The 18,106-nt window shown below is 37.3% G+C and overlaps 1 protein-coding gene across 1 annotated transcript in view; it reads left to right on the top strand.

The window, feature by feature from the left end:
* Positions 1-15,923, top strand: part of LOC134586094 (uncharacterized) — a 65,186-nt gene extending 49,263 nt beyond the window's left edge. The window contains exons 8-11 of the mRNA XM_063441603.1: positions 379-935; positions 10,291-10,382; positions 11,534-11,819; positions 15,557-15,923. Coding sequence (XP_063297673.1) covers positions 379-935; positions 10,291-10,382; positions 11,534-11,819; positions 15,557-15,728 — 1,107 coding nt within the window. The 3' untranslated portion in view covers positions 15,729-15,923. The remainder of the gene's footprint in view (positions 1-378; positions 936-10,290; positions 10,383-11,533; positions 11,820-15,556) is intronic.
* Positions 15,924-18,106: the final 2,183 nt, after the last annotated feature.

The following is an 18,106-nucleotide window of genomic DNA, read 5'->3' as shown; positions in this document are numbered from 1 at the left end:
TGCGTTCTCCAGGCCGGTGCAACCTAGGCGGCCGCGCAACCCTTAGTGTACAAAATTAACTCTGAATCTTTCTGCATACTTTGTGGGGCAGGCTGAGCATTCAGGCAATTTGGGGCATTCAGATAGGAGGATCTCCCCAACTAGCCACCAATGTTTAGACATTTATTCTACACTCAGAGACTCATTCTTACATCTAATGGAGCTGTGTGAGAAGGATAATAGGCAGGGACTGGAGATGACCTTCAAACACAAAGCAGTGCATGAAAATGGCAGGAGGTGACCAGCAGCCCGGCAAAGAAGGATGGCTATTGTAGATGGGGTGCTGTGGAGAGACACATGTGGTGAAATGGGCACAGTAAAAATAAGTAATAACACAAGGAAAGGGGTGATAAGGAGAGACAAGATGGAAGGGGTGATAAGAAGAGACACAAGGAACGGGATGATAAGGAGAAACACAAGGAAAGTGGTGATAAGGAGAGACAAGATGGAAGGGGTGATGAGGAGAGACACAAGGAAAGGGGTGATAAGGAGAGACACAATGAAAGGGGTGATAAGGAGAGACACAAGGAACGGGATGATAAGGAGAGACACAAGGAAAGGGGTGATAAGGAGAGACACAAGGAAAGGGGTGATAAGGAGAGACACAAGGAAAGGGGTGATAAGGAGAGACACAAGGAACGGGATGATAAGAAGAGACACAAGGAAAGGGATGATAAGGAGAGACACAAGGAACGGGATGATAAGAAGAGACACAAGGAAAGGGATGATAAGGAGAGACACAAGGAACGGGATGATAAGGAGAGACACAAGGAAAGGGGTGATAAAGAGAGACATGAGGGAACTGGTGATGGGGAAAGTGACCAGGGAAGAGGTGATAAGGAGAGACACGAGGGAAGGGGGGAAGGAGATGTAAAGAGTTTGGGGAAAGCCATGAGGTAGATAAAATTGAGGCACAATTGCGGAGGAAGAAAAGAGTAAGATGGGAGAAATGATATGCAATTACATCATCACTGTAGCATACTTGCTGTATGTGCCTGTGTATATGTCTAAGCCTGTCTGTACGTGTATATATCTGGCTATGTGTCTGTTCATGTATGTGTGTGCATGTGTGTGTCCATAATTGTCTGTAGCCATGCATGGCTGGCTGCACTTGTGTATATCTCTCTGTGCCTGTGTACATCTGTGCCTGATTGTGCTAAACCAAAGTATGCATACAATTGCTATTGTGATTGCACACGTGCTGAACACACATTTGATTGTGTCTTGCAGAGGTGCAATGACAATTCACTGAAATATGCACCAACATCCAATTTGAATATTAGCAAATGCTAACATTTAACTAACACTACTTAATGGTTTCTATTTACTGACTAGCTTGAAACCAGTCTGAATATTAGCAATGAGTACTACTGGTATATTGTAATATAAAGCAATATAATGAGCCTCTCAGTCTCTGCCTGTATAGATTACTCAGCATTCTAAGGATCTCATTGTAAAACCTGTACTATTGGTATATTGTAATATAAAGCAATATAATGAGCCTCTCAGTCTCTGCCTGTATAGATTACACAGCATTCTAAGGATCTCATTGTAAAACCTGTACTATTGGTATAATGTAATATAAAGCAATATAACGAGCCTCTCAGTCTCTGCCTGTATAGATTACTCAGCATTCTAAGGATCTCATTGTAAAACCTGTACTATTGGTATATTGTAATATAAAGCAATATAATGAGCCTCTCAGTCTCTGCCTGTATAGATTACACGGCATTCTAAGGATCTCATTGTAAAACCTGTACTATTGGTATATTGTAATATAAAGCAATATAACGAGCCTCTCATTCTCTGCCTGTATAGATTACTCAGCATTCTAAGGATCTCATTGTAAAACCTGTACTATTGGTATATTGTAATATAAAGCAATATAATGAGCCTCTCAGTCTCTGCCTGTATAGATTACACGGCATTCTAAGGATCTCATTGTAAAACCTGTACTATTGGTATATTGTAATATAAAGCAATATTATGAACCTCTCAGTCTCTGCCTGTATAGATTACTCAGCATTCTAAGGATCTCATTGTAAAACCTGTACTATTGGTATATTGTAATATAAAGCAATATAATGAGCCTCTCATTCTCTGCCTGTATAGATTACTCAGCATTCTAAGGATCTCATTGTAAAACCTGTACTATTGGTATATTGTAATATAAAGCAATATAATGAACCTCTCAGTCTCTGCCTGTATAGATTACTCAGCATTCTAAGGATCTCATTGTAAAACCTGTACTATTGGTATATTGTAATATAAAGCAATATAATGAGCCTCTCAGTCTCTGCCTGTATAGATTACTCAGCATTCTAAGGATCTCATTGTAAAACCTGTACTATTGGTATATTGTAATATAAAGCAATATAATGAGCCTCTCAGTCTCTGCCTGTATAGATTACACAGCATTCTAAGGATCTCATTGTAAAACCTGTACTATTGGTATAATGTAATATAAAGCAATATAACGAGCCTCTCAGTCTCTGCCTGTATAGATTACTCAGCATTCTAAGGATCTCATTGTAAAACCTGTACTATTGGTATATTGTAATATAAAGCAATATAATGAGCCTCTCAGTCTCTGCCTGTATAGATTACACGGCATTCTAAGGATCTCATTGTAAAACCTGTACTATTGGTATATTGTAATATAAAGCAATATAACGAGCCTCTCATTCTCTGCCTGTATAGATTACTCAGCATTCTAAGGATCTCATTGTAAAACCTGTACTATTGGTATATTGTAATATAAAGCAATATAATGAGCCTCTCAGTCTCTGCCTGTATAGATTACACGGCATTCTAAGGATCTCATTGTAAAACCTGTACTATTGGTATATTGTAATATAAAGCAATATTATGAACCTCTCAGTCTCTGCCTGTATAGATTACTCAGCATTCTAAGGATCTCATTGTAAAACCTGTACTATTGGTATATTGTAATATAAAGCAATATAATGAGCCTCTCATTCTCTGCCTGTATAGATTACTCAGCATTCTAAGGATCTCATTGTAAAACCTGTACTATTGGTATATTGTAATATAAAGCAATATAATGAACCTCTCAGTCTCTGCCTGTATAGATTACTCAGCATTCTAAGGATCTCATTGTAAAACCTGTACTATTGGTATATTGTAATATAAAGCAATATAATGAGCCTCTCAGTCTCTGCCTGTATAGATTACTCAGCATTCTAAGGATCTCATTGTAAAACCTGTACTATTGGTATATTGTAATATAAAGCAATATAATGAACCTGTCATTCTCTGCCTGTATAGATTACTCAGCATTCTAAGGATCTCATTGTAAAACCTGTACTATTGGTATATTGTAATATAAAGCAATATAATGAGCCTCTCAGTCTCTGCCTGTATAGATTACACGGCATTCTAAGGATCTCATTGTAAAACCTGTACTATTGGTATATTGTAATATAAAGCAATATAATGAGCCTCTCAGTCTCTGCCTGTATAGATTACACGGCATTCTAAGGATCTCATTGTAAAACCTGTACTATTGGTATATTGTAATATAAAGCAATATAATGAGCCTCTCAGTCTCTGCCTGTATAGATTACTCAGCATTCTAAGGATCTCATTGTAAAACCTGTACTATTGGTATATTGTAATATAAAGCAATATAATGAACCTGTCATTCTCTGCCTGTATAGATTACTCAGCATTCTAAGGATCTCATTGTAAAACCTGTACTATTGGTATATTGTAATATAAAGCAATATAATGAGCCTCTCAGTCTCTGCCTGTATAGATTACACGGCATTCTAAGGATCTCATTGTAAAACCTGTACTATTGGTATATTGTAATATAAAGCAATATAATGAGCCTCTCAGTCTCTGCCTGTATAGATTACACGGCATTCTAAGGATCTCATTGTAAAACCTGTACTATTGGTATATTGTAATATAAAGCAATATAATGAGCCTCTCAGTCTCTGTCTGTATAGATTACTCAGCATTCTAAGGATCTCATTGTAAAACCTGTACTACTGGTATATTGTAATATAAAGCAATATAATGAACCTGTCATTCTCTGCCTGTATAGATTACACGGCATTCTAAGGATCTCATTGTAAAACCTGTACTATTGGTATATTGTAATATAAAGCAATATAATGAACCTGTCATTCTCTGCCTGTATAGATTACTCAGCATTCTAAGGATCTCATTGTAAAACCTGTACTATTGGTATATTGTAATATAAAGCAATATAATGAGCCTCTCAGTCTCTGTCTGTATAGATTACTCAGCATTCTAAGGATCTCATTGTAAAACCTGTACTATTGGTATATTGTAATATAAAGCAATATAATGCGCCTCTCAGTCTCTGCCTGTATAGATTACACGGCATTCTAAGGATCTCATTGTAAAACCTGTACTATTGGTATATTGTAATATAAAGCAATATAATGAACCTGTCAGTCTCTGCCTGTATAGATTACTCAGCATTCTAAGGATCTCATTGTAAAACCTGTACTATTGGTATATTGTAATATAAAGCAATATAATGAACCTCTCAGTCTCTGCCTGTATAGATTACTCAGCATTCTAAGGATCTCATTGTAAAACCTGTACTACTGGTATATTGTAATATAAAGCAATATAATGAGCCTCTCAGTCTCTGTCTGTATAGATTACACGGCATTCTAAGGATCTCATTGTAAAACCTGTACTATTGGTATATTGTAATATAAAGCAATATAATGAGCCTCTCAGTCTCTGCCTGTATAGATTACACGGCATTCTAAGGATCTCATTGTAAAACCTGTACTATTGGTATATTGTAATATAAAGCAATATAATGAGCCTCTCAGTCTCTGTCTGTATAGATTACTCAGCATTCTAAGGATCTCATTGTAAAACCTGTACTACTGGTATATTGTAATATAAAGCAATATAATGAACCTGTCATTCTCTGCCTGTATAGATTACACGGCATTCTAAGGATCTCATTGTAAAACCTGTACTATTGGTATATTGTAATATAAAGCAATATAATGAACCTGTCATTCTCTGCCTGTATAGATTACTCAGCATTCTAAGGATCTCATTGTAAAACCTGTACTATTGGTATATTGTAATATAAAGCAATATAATGAGCCTCTCAGTCTCTGTCTGTATAGATTACTCAGCATTCTAAGGATCTCATTGTAAAACCTGTACTATTGGTATATTGTAATATAAAGCAATATAATGCGCCTCTCAGTCTCTGCCTGTATAGATTACACGGCATTCTAAGGATCTCATTGTAAAACCTGTACTATTGGTATATTGTAATATAAAGCAATATAATGAACCTGTCAGTCTCTGCCTGTATAGATTACTCAGCATTCTAAGGATCTCATTGTAAAACCTGTACTATTGGTATATTGTAATATAAAGCAATATAATGAGCCTCTCAGTCTCTGTCTGTATAGATTACATGTCATTCTAAGGATCTCATTGTAAAACCTGTACTATTGGTATATTGTAATATAAAGCAATATAATGAGCCTCTCAGTCTCTGCCTGTATAGATTACACGGCATTCTAAGGATCTCATTGTAAAACCTGTACTATTGGTATATTGTAATATAAAGCAATATAATGAACCTGTCAGTCTCTGCCTGTATAGATTACTCAGCATTCTAAGGATCTCATTGTAAAACCTGTACTATTGGTATATTGTAATATAAAGCAATATAATGAGCCTCTCAGTCTCTGTCTGTATAGATTACATGTCATTCTAAGGATCTCATTGTAAAACCTGTACTATTGGTATATTGTAATATAAAGCAATATAATGAGCCTCTCAGTCTCTGCCTGTATAGATCACACGGCATTCTAAGGATCTCATTGTAAAACCTGTACTATTGGTATATTGTAATATAAAGCAATATAATGAGCCTCTCAGTCTCTGCCTGTATAGATCACACGGCATTCTAAGGATCTCATTGTAAAACCTGTACTATTGGTATATTGTAATATAAAGCAATATAATGAGCCTCTCAGTCTCTGCCTGTATAGATTACACGGCATTCTAAGGATCTCATTGTAAAACCTGTACTATTGGTATATTGTAATATAAAGCAATATAATGAGCCTCTCAGTCTCTGCCTGTATAGATTACACGGCATTCTAAGGATCTCATTGTAAAACCTGTACTATTGGTATATTGTAATATAAAGCAATATAATGAACCTGTCATTCTCTGCCTGTATAGATTACTCAGCATTCTAAGGATCTCATTGTAAAACCTGTACTTCTGGTATATTGTAATATAAAGCAATATAATGAGCCTCTCAGTCTCTGCCTGTATAGATTACACGGCATTCTAAGGATCTCATTGTAAAACCTGTACTATTGGTATATTGTAATATAAAGCAATATAATGAACCTGTCATTCTCTGCCTGTATAGATTACTCAGCATTCTAAGGATCTCATTGTAAAACCTGTACTATTGGTATATTGTAATATAAAGCAATATAATGAGCCTCTCAGTCTCTGCCTGTATAGATTACTCAGCATTCTAAGGATCTCATTGTAAAACCTGTACTATTGGTATATTGTAATATAAAGCAATATAATGAACCTGTCATTCTCTGCCTGTATAGATTACTCAGCATTCTAAGGATCTCATTGTAAAACCTGTACTATTGGTATATTGTAATATAAAGCAATATAATGAGCCTCTCAGTCTCTGCCTGTATAGATTACTCAGCATTCTAAGGATCTCATTGTAAAACCTGTACTATTGGTATATTGTAATATAAAGCAATATAATGAGCCTCTCAGTCTCTGCCTGTATAGATTACTCAGCATTCTAAGGATCTCATTGTAAAACCTGTACTATTGGTATATTGTAATATAAAGCAATATAATGAGCCTCTCAGTCTCTGCCTGTATAGATTACTCAGCATTCTAAGGATCTCATTGTAAAACCTGTACTATTGGTATATTGTAATATAAAGCAATATAATGAGCCTCTCAGTCTCTGCCTGTATAGATTACTCAGCATTCTAAGGATCTCATTGTAAAACCTGTACTATTGGTATATTGTAATATAAAGCAATATAATGAGCCTCTCAGTCTCTGCCTGTATAGATTACTCAGCATTCTAAGGATCTCATTGTAAAACCTGTACTATTGGTATATTGTAATATAAAGCAATATAATGAGCCTCTCAGTCTCTGCCTGTATAGATTACTCAGCATTCTAAGGATCTCATTGTAAAACCTGTACTATTGGTATATTGTAATATAAAGCAATATAATGAGCCTCTCAGTCTCTGCCTGTATAGATTACACGGCATTCTAAGGATCTCATTGTAAAACCTGTACTATTGGTATATTGTAATATAAAGCAATATAATGAGCCTCTCAGTCTCTGCCTGTATAGATTACACGGCATTCTAAGGATCTCATTGTAAAACCTGTACTATTGGTATATTGTAATATAAAGCAATATAATGAGCCTCTCAGTCTCTGCCTGTATAGATTACTCAGCATTCTAAGGATCTCATTGTAAAACCTGTACTATTGGTATATTGTAATATAAAGCAATATAATGAGCCTCTCAGTCTCTGCCTGTATAGATTACACGGCATTCTAAGGATCTCATTGTAAAACCTGTACTATTGGTATATTGTAATATAAAGCAATATAATGTGCCACTCAGTCTCTGCCTGTATAGATTACTCAGCATTCTAAGGATCTCATTGTAAAACCTGTACTATTGGTATATTGTAATATAAAGCAATATAATGAGCCTCTCAGTCTCTGCCTGTATAGATTACACGGCATTCTAAGGATCTCATTGTAAAACCTGTACTATTGGTATATTGTAATATAAAGCAATATAATGAGCCTCTCAGTCTCTGCCTGTATAGATTACTCAGCATTCTAAGGATCTCATTGTAAAACCTGTACTATTGGTATATTGTAATATAAAGCAATATAATGAACCTCTCAGTCTCTGCCTGTATAGATTACACGGCATTCTAAGGATCTCATTGTAAAACCTGTACTATTGGTATATTGTAATATAAAGCAATATAATGAACCTCTCAGTCTCTGCCTATATAGATTACTCAGCATTCTAAGGATCTCATTGTAAAACCTGTACTATTGGTATATTGTAATATAAAGCAATATAACGAGCCTCTCATTCTCTGCCTGTATAGATTACTCAGCATTCTAAGGATCTCATTGTAAAACCTGTACTATTGGTATATTGTAATATAAAGCAATATAATGAGCCTCTCAGTCTCTGCCTGTATAGATTACACGTCATTCTAAGGATCTCATTGTAAAACCTGTACTATTGGTATATTGTAATATAAAGCAATATAATGAGCCTCTCAGTCTCTGCCTATATAGATTACTCAGCATTCTAAGGATCTCATTGTAAAACCTGTACTATTGGTATATTGTAATATAAAGCAATATAATGAGCCTCTCAGTCTCTGCCTGTATAGATTACTCAGCATTCTAAGGATCTCATTGTAAAACCTGTACTATTGGTATATTGTAATATAAAGCAATATAATGAACCTCTCAGTCTCTGCCTGTATAGATTACACGGCATTCTAAGGATCTCATTGTAAAACCTGTACTATTGGTATATTGTAATATAAAGCAATATAATGAGCCTCTCAGTCTCTGCCTGTATAGATTACTCAGCATTCTAAGGATCTCATTGTAAAACCTGTACTATTGGTATATTGTAATATAAAGCAATATAACGAGCCTCTCATTCTCTGCCTGTATAGATTACACGGCATTCTAAGGATCTCATTGTAAAACCTGTACTATTGGTATATTGTAATATAAAGCAATATAATGAACCTGTCATTCTCTGCCTGTATAGATTACTCAGCATTCTAAGGATCTCATTGTAAAACCTGTACTATTGGTATATTGTAATATAAAGCAATATAATTAACCTCTCAGTCTCTGCCTGTATAGATTACTCAGTATTCTAAGGATCTCATTGTAAAACCTGTACTATTGGTATATTGTAATATAAAGCAATATAATGAGCCTCTCAGTCTCTGCCTGTATAGATCACACGGCATTCTAAGGATCTCATTGTAGAACCTGTACTATTGGTATATTGTAATATAAAGCAATATAATGAGCCTCTCATTCTCCGCCTGTATAGATTACACAGCATTCTAAGGATCTCATTGTAAAACCTGTACTATTGGTATATTGTAATATAAAGCAATACAATGCGCCTCTCAGTCTCTGCCTGTATAGATTACTCAGCATTCTAAGGATCTCATTGTAAAACCTGTACTATTGGTATATTGTAATATAAAGCAATATAATGAGCCTCTCAGTCTCTGCCTGTATAGATTACACGGCATTCTAAGGATCTCATTGTAAAACCTGTACTATTGGTATATTGTAATATAAAGCAATATAACGAGCCTCTCATTCTCTGCCTGTATAGATTACACGGCATTCTAAGGATCTCATTGTAAAACCTGTACTATTGGTATATTGTAATATAAAGCAATATAATGAGCCTGTCATTCTCTGCCTGTATAGATTACTCAGCATTCTAAGGATCTCATTGTAAAACCTGTACTATTGGTATATTGTAATATAAAGCAATATAATGAGCCTCTCAGTCTCTGCCTGTATAGATTACACGGCATTCTAAGGATCTCATTGTAAAACCTGTACTATTGGTATATTGTAATATAAAGCAATATAATGAGCCTCTCAGTCTCTGCCTGTATAGATTACTCAGCATTCTAAGGATCTCATTGTAAAACCTGTACTATTGGTATATTGTAATATAAAGCAATATAATGAGCCTCTCAGTCTCTGCCTGTATAGATTACTCAGCATTCTAAGGATCTCATTGTAAAACCTGTACTATTGGTATATTGTAATATAAAGCAATATAATGAACCTGTCAGTCTCTGACTGTATAGATTACTCAGCATTCTAAGGATCTCATTGTAAAACCTGTACTATTGGTATATTGTAATATAAAGCAATATAATGAACCTCTCATTCTCTGCCTGTATAGATTACTCAGCATTCTAAGGATCTCATTGTAAAACCTGTACTATTGGTATATTGTAATATAAAGCAATATAATGAACCTGTCATTCTCTGCCTGTATAGATTACTTAGCATTCTAAGGATCTCATTGTAAAACCTGATTACTTTGCAGTTTCTGTCAATCTGTCATTACCTTTCAGGTCAATATTTGCTGAATTTAGTCCAGAAACGACTTCTATCGTAGAAGAATGGCCTTTCTACTCACTATCGCCATCTTGTGGATAATTTCCAGTGTTGTAGGAGAGAACTACAATGGGGGTGAGAAACTTCACATCCAAATGGTTATAAATGTGCAACGACAAAACATGGCTAGTATTGGCAGTGCACAGCAAGAATAAGCTATATTTACTGTACACCTCCCATTGAGATTAATGTCAGATCTTTTGTAGAGATCATAGAATGGTGTATCTTGATGCATTAGCTGAATTATACAAAAAGGCAGACTATTTTGTCAAAATTAAAGTAAAATATCTTGAAACTACCATTGTTCTTACTGTAATAATACACTGAGCTGTAATACAGGGAGGATCAAAATTCAGAGTATGTTTTGAGGGGTCAATAACAATTTTATTAATGAACTAATATCAATATTTTATACCATGAATGCTTAACGTATGGAGATTTGTTTGACTAGGTACAGAAGATGACATCTTTTAAATGAGCTCCATTTGCCGAATCGCAAAGCCGGGCTCTTTCAATTGCATTGCTCATAACATTAAATAATGTTTAAAAAATGTCTGCACCGATATTCTCTTAGAGCTGTATAAGCAGTTTGTTCACGTACACCAGCTCCTGCAGATAACCCCACAACAAGTCATCGGGGACTGAAATGTAGGGTGAACGTGGCGGACGATTAATCTTGGAATTTCTGCTCACCGAATTGTTGTCTCAGTTTTGAAAATAAAATTCCACTCTTTTTACTTGTCGTTTCATTCAGAAATTACCGATGATGAATCTTCCAAGACTCAGTTAAAATATGTACCTGCAACAAAATAAATAAACTGCTAACAAATACGTTATTTACCTTTCAAAGCCTACTCTGAATATTGTCCCACCCTGTACTACATTGAGCTGTAATAACATACCGTACTGCAATAATACACAGAGGTGTAATAATTTATACAGCTGTATTACCACATACAGCTATCGGAATGCACTGAGGTGTAATAATACACCAAACCGTAATAATACACTGAGCTATAATACATAGAGTTGCGGTGGTTTTGTTGCTTAGAACGACCCTTGAAGAAACTGCAAAGCTGTGACTGAATTGGCGACTTTTTCCAGTTAAACTACTTAAATTATATAATTGGTAATTTTCAGTTTATAAAAGTGTATTGTTTTCTGCACGTACCCCCACACTGTTTTGCCAAACTCCAACCCCCCCTATTTCCTGCCTATCAATACAGATAGAAACATCGCTCTTCGAGGACGGGCTGCGCAGTCTTCTATCTACTCGCATTTAAATGTTGCTATAAATGCAATCGATGGCAATCTGGATTCTAACTTCAATCATGGCTCTTGTTCCTGCACAACTATTGAGATGTCTCCATGGTGGAGGGTGGATTTGTTGACCTCCTACCAAATTTCTGAAATTGTGATCACAAACAGAGGAGACTGCTGCGGGCAGAGACTTAATGGTGCCTTGATTCTAGTTGGTGACTCACCGGAAAATAATGGAAATAACAATCCAAGGTTTCCCTTTTTTTTTGTATTTTAGTTAAGAGTAATGAAATGAATGCATGTTTTGTTTTGTACTCTCTGGGCTCTGTAACAATCAGAATAAGGTTGTTATGGTGCAATGAGGCCCCCGGTGCCAGCATACTTCATGGGGTTTAATGGTTAACAACAGTTTAATACCAAAATGCTGAATCCCGAGCCCGATTGCTCTGCATTTCTCCTGCCTTTCTCCTTCCATCAGTAGCTCTCAGTGGTGCGGCACTCCTGTCCGAGGCTTCCTGACATAAGTCTTGGACTGTGGTGGAAGAGATGGGGAGAACAATCTGCACTTGATTCAGCATTTTGGGATTAAACCATCTACTTATAGTTTAACCCCGTGAGATAAGCTGACGCCCATGGACATCCTTGCACCATTACAACTTCAATCCGATTAAGCTGTTTTGGTACCTGGAGTGTCCCTTTTATGTTCTCCCTCCTTCCTCCTAGACAAAATACAGATCTGTTATTTCTCCTGTAATCATTAATCTTGAAGAGTACTCTTTCTCACTTCCCTCCACTCTCTCCATATACTAGGGGGATAATAAAACTGAGCAAGGTAGTGCAGGGACTCCATTATTTCCCAAATTCTTAGGCTTCTCAAGATCTAAAATTTCTGCCTAATGCCTGATCTCAGTACATGTATTAATAATCATCTGCCCACTGCATAGTAGTATCCATGTACCATGAACTCATCACAACTAAAACATACAAATGAATATTCCACAAAACATATACAACTGTATAAAATTATACTAGTCATTAACATTAAAAAAACAACAACTTTTTAGGGATAGGTGGGGTTAAGATTCAAATTTGCACTTGAGGGACTTAGAAAGATGGAATCTCGGTAAATACATCTCTGTCACCGTCTGTGGTCTTTGCATCATTTGTAAAGACCCCTGATGGTGACTGCTCCACTGGAAGTGTGGTGACCGAGTGGTGCAGGGGAAGGGGAGTTATACTTGCCTGAACTTGCCTCTCATGGACACTACCATCTTCTTCATGCGGGTCATCTTCTGGTGTGTCTGGAATCGATGTCCACATTGTACTTTCGCGCATGTGCAAGAGTACATCACTGAGGTCTACGGAGAGACTGCATGATCCTCCATAGACAGAGCCTTTTCCCCCTTAGCCATGATTAGTAACAGCTGGGGGAAATGACAAAACTTGACTGTGGAAGCTCTGTTTTTTTTCACGCTTTGTCAAGCGGAGGGAATATACTACTACAAAGTAGTCTCTGTATTTCTTTCAAATTAGTGAAAACCTGGATGGCACAGTAATATAATACCTACCTGGGAGTCAGAGGGTAGGGAGAGGAGACAGAATAAATAGGATATGCAGATAAAGTGCAATACTGAGGATAAGACAAATAAAATCCAATGAGCAAAATATAGAAATCAATAGATAAACCAAATCTCCCACTACAACTGGTAAGATGGACGAAGTTCCCACCCGAGGCTAAGGAAATATGGTTAAAATAGCAAAGAACTCTGCTATTAAAGCAACCAGGTATAGGAGATAGGTGGTGTAATAAAATACTAACAGTTTAGAAAGTAAAATAGGAGAATATCCACTAAATGTCCACATGTTCAAAGTGCAATAGTGATTTAACAAATCATAAAAATCACTGAATAGTAAGAAATAAGGATTGGCAGTAGTTAGCCACAGTATCAAAATGTCCAAAGATCTCCACTCTGAGGTAGTTTGTGAGAGTCAATTTATTAATCAGTCTCTGTGTTTGAACAGTGTATCAGCTTGTTAAATTTATAGTGAAGTTACCCCTACTATGGTGAAAAGTCTGGGGACTTCCTAAATAAGCTGAATTGTTGTAGTATTAGGCTGTAGTCCAATATGTACTGTAACGGGCCCCCTGAGTATCAAAGGGGTGTATGCCGTTGGGGACGTCCTTTTCCCATGGAAGGAGCTGTTCTGCAGTATTCTCCAGTTGTCATCTCAGCCGATCAAATATTCGAATGGGTAGTAGAGCTCTTACAAGAGCTAGTGATTAGTTGTTAAGCAGATTCCCTACAAGCATGAGACAAGGCTACGTGTTGAGGGTTAAGCAGAACTGATTTTTAATGGTTCCACATTGGCCTTTTATTCAACTTTTCCCAACAAGAGTGACACCCAGGTGGACCTTGTTGGGCACAGGGACACACAGTGAACAACCCATAAACATAGAGTCAGACAGTGAGACACTCCCATACATTACACACATTCCCTCCCCTATGCTTGGGAGATAATTGAGTTTATTACTGTAGCAACCCAATTATCTCCAAATGAAAAAGGACAATTTTATGCATTTCTTGAAACACCTCAAAATCACATCAGAACCCCATAAAACATACATCTCCTGATAGCCTCGATCTGGGGGGACAACATATTTAAAAAAACATCCAAATCGGTTCAGGGGTTCAAAATTAGGTGGAAGTCTCATTTCTGCCCGGCCACACATGAGGCTCCTGCCCAGAATAGTTCCATGAATTCAGCTGGTGCGGCCGGCCTCTTTCGTGCAGTGTAAAATGTCGAACAATAGTTCAAATAATCGTTTGTGCGTACGATGGTCGTGTGCCGCTTCATTCGTACGTTGTTTTTACTGAATGCCGCCTGCTTCGGATGAATTAAGATAAATCTAAGTGGTCCTGGTAGTCTCAGCGGTGTTCGGGCCATTGAGTGTCCCAAAATAGTTCCAGACACTCGATGACCAAACCCCGCTGGACGCGTTTGACAAAACAAGATGGCCACCGCCACGTGTTCGTGCATATGAATCGACGGCAACTAAGTGAACCACTGAGAACGTTAGAGTTTCGGTTTTGAATAGTGACAAATAAGTCAACTGACGGCACACGACTGTCTTGGGTGGTCGAAATGTACGGTAAAACGTTCGCTATAAGAACTAACTGGGTAAAGTTTGTTTGTTTCAATTCGTAAGCCATTTTAGGTGAATGGTAGAGTAAGTAAAAGTTCAGGATAGCAACAAAATTATTAATCCAATGAACAGGACATCTGTTACATGTACCATAAGCACTAATACAGCTTGACAGGTCTTTACGTTTTGAGATATTTGTATATTCCAGACAAGGTAGGGGATCTAAATACTGTGTTTGCCACTGGAATTTGTTTGCGTGCGTTCCACTGCGAACTGCTGTGCGTTCCAGTGCGAACTGCTGTGCGTTCCACCTTTTGCTCTTGTTAGTGAAGTGTGAGTTATTGCTGCCTTACGTGCGTTTCATGATTGCTTGAATCACTTCATCAGAGGTCTCTATATCTTTGTCTTAGTGAAATTCTAACACAGTCAATGTGAGAATTTCATAAAGATTTTATCTTTATGAAATATTCATTTTGGTTGGGGGATTGACAGGTCTTACCCAACTCCCCTAACTTAAACTTGCATCAATGATAAGGGGCTTAAGGTTAAATCCTGGCCATGACTGTAATTCCTTAACCCTAAGTCTTTCTACCTGTGAAGACTGCAGGTACCGGCAACCATGTCTATAGAAGTTCTTCTGAACCCTAAATCGCCCTACCTTAAATTGACACGCTAAGTAACATAACCCTTCCAGCAATCAATTCTCGTGTTGTTCCCTAGTTTAAAGGCAACGCGTTAACATAAACCAGGTCTCTTCCTGGAGACTGCCACCTGATAATCAATGTCAGTTTCACCCAGCCTGTGCCACAAAACTTATAACAGGTTTTTCACTTTTTTTCCCCAGATGTGCCGTGGTTACCTACACACCGAATGTCAATACTCTAAAATTTCAGTGTAATGGCATGACTGGCCGATACGTCAATGTTATCATACCAGGAAGAGCTGAATATCTTCAACTTTGCGAAGTACAGGTGTTTGGCGCTCCTGTGTCTAACACTGGCCATGTTTGCTTTTAATTAAATAACAGTTACAGAGGCTGAGAAGAGACATGCGTCCATCAAGTTCAGCCTTTTACACATCGTTTTTTTGTGGTTGATCCAAAAGGAGGCAAAATACCCAGTTTAAAGCTCTTCTAATTTTGCAACAAACGAGTAACATTTCCTTATTAAATAATACCTAAAGCTTCAATAAACAATATTTCAGATATATGAGCCAGAGTATAATTTATTCATGTTCTGCATTACAAATAAGGTCAGTGAGAGAAACATAGAATGTGACGGCAGATAAGAACCATTCGGCCCATCTAGTCTGCCCAGTTTTCTAAATACTTTCATTAGTCCCTGGCCTTATCTTATATCTAGGATATACTCACTATTCCTTATATCTAGGATAGCCTTATGCCTATCCCACGCATGCTTAAACTCCTTTACTGTGTTAACCTCTACCACTTCAGCTGGAAGGCTATTCCATGCATCCACTACCCTCTCAGTAAAGTAATACTTCCTGATATTATTTTTAAACCTTTGTCCTTCTAATTTTAGACTATGTCCTCTGGTTGTGGTAGTTTTTCTTCTTTTAAATATAGTCTCCTCCTTTACTGTGTTGATTCCCTTTATGTATTTAAATGTTTCTATCATATCCCCCCTGTCTCGTCTTTCCACCAAGCTATACATGTTAAGATCCTTTAACCTTTCCTGGTAAGTTTTATCCTGCAATCCATGAACCAGTTTAGTAGCCCTTCTTTGAACTCTCTCTAAGGTATCAATATCCTTCTGAAGATATGGTCTCCAGTACTGTGTACAGTACTCCAAGTGAGCTCTCACCAGTGTTCTGTACAATGGCATGAGCACTTCCCTCTTTCTACTGCTAATACCTCTCCCTATACAACCAAGCATTCTGCTAGCATTTCCTGCTGCTCTATTACATTGTCTGCCTACCTTTAAGTCCTCAGAAATAATCACCCCTAAATCCCTTTCCTCAGATGTTGAGGTTAGGACTCTATGAAATATTCTGTACTCTGCCCTTGGGTTTTTACGTCCAAGATGCATTATCTTGCACTTATCCACATTATATGTCAGTTGCCACAACTCTGACCATTTTTCTAGTTTACCTAAATCATTTGCCATTTGGCTTATCCCTCCTGGAACATCAACCCTGTTAGTGTGTGCATTAGTGTGCATTAGTGAAAGTATGTAAGTGACACTGTATGTTAGTGAGAGTGTGTAAATGACACTGTGTATGTCAGTGAGAGCGTGTGTGTTAGTGAGAGTGTGTTAGTCACAACGTATGTCAGTGAGAGTGTGTGTGTTAGTGAGAGTGTGTGACACTGTATGTTAGTGAAAGTGTGTAAGTGACACTGTATGTCAGTGAGAGTGTGTATGTTAGTGAGTGTGTAAGCGATAGTGTGTATGTCAGCGAGAATGTAAGTGACACTGTATGTCAGGGAAAGTGTGTTAGTAAAAATGTGTAAGGGACACTTTGTATGTATGTCACTGAGAGTGTATAAGTTACAGTGTGTGTGTGTGTGTGTATATGGGAGAGAGTGTGTGTGTAACCATGTAAGAGCAGTGTAATCTACAGTGTGAATAAGTAGCGCATGCTTGGTCTGAGCGAATGGGCAGCTGGTACACAGTATGCAAAGCAGTGGAATTACAATAAGGCAATAAGTAATGTCTGAGGTTGTGACTACCAATCTGCCCCGTACTCACCCTCTGTTCCCCCCTATTCCGACCATCAGGTATGAAGATGTAGGTCACCAAAAGCGATCGAGAGAGTTAACAGAAAGTAGAGAGTGAAAAATACAGTATGCAAAAATAAAAGTACATCTGGTTGCACCGTGCAACAGAAATACACTCTGTCAACATGATGGTGGCGTGGAAATCAGTATTCAAGCTAAAGCTAGCTGTAACGTTTGCGGGACAGTAGCGCAGAGCTACCAGATTATGCGGCCATCTTCGAGGATTTGCAGACTCCGCCCCCCAGGTCTGTAAACAGTCACTTATTTTTTATAAACTCGTCAAACTCTTTTATTTCTTCCCTCTTTCATCTTTATTTTCTTTTTGCAAGAGGGACAATATAATCTTTTCTTTGATTGCACACACTGGTCATCTTTTTTTAACCCAACACAACTGAAGTGAAAGCACAGCTTGCATGCAAAACATACTACCATCGAAGTACTTGACCTGTAAATATGACACTTGCAATGAATTGTGAGCTCAACTTGCTTAAAGAAAGATTTTGCTGATGCATTCAATGTCTTGTATGGAAACATTGTTATCCTCTTTTCTGCAAGACAATTAACTAAGTGGGTCCTCATTTCACTTTGTTGTAGATTAAGGATGCTTAAATCAATGCCACTCGCAGGGTCTTCATTTGCAATAGCAAATACGCAACA

This window comes from Pelobates fuscus, chromosome 2 (assembly GCF_036172605.1).
Source record: "Pelobates fuscus isolate aPelFus1 chromosome 2, aPelFus1.pri, whole genome shotgun sequence".
NCBI classification, from domain to species: domain Eukaryota; kingdom Metazoa; phylum Chordata; class Amphibia; order Anura; family Pelobatidae; genus Pelobates; species Pelobates fuscus.
This window is presented reverse-complemented; position numbering and strand designations above follow the sequence as displayed.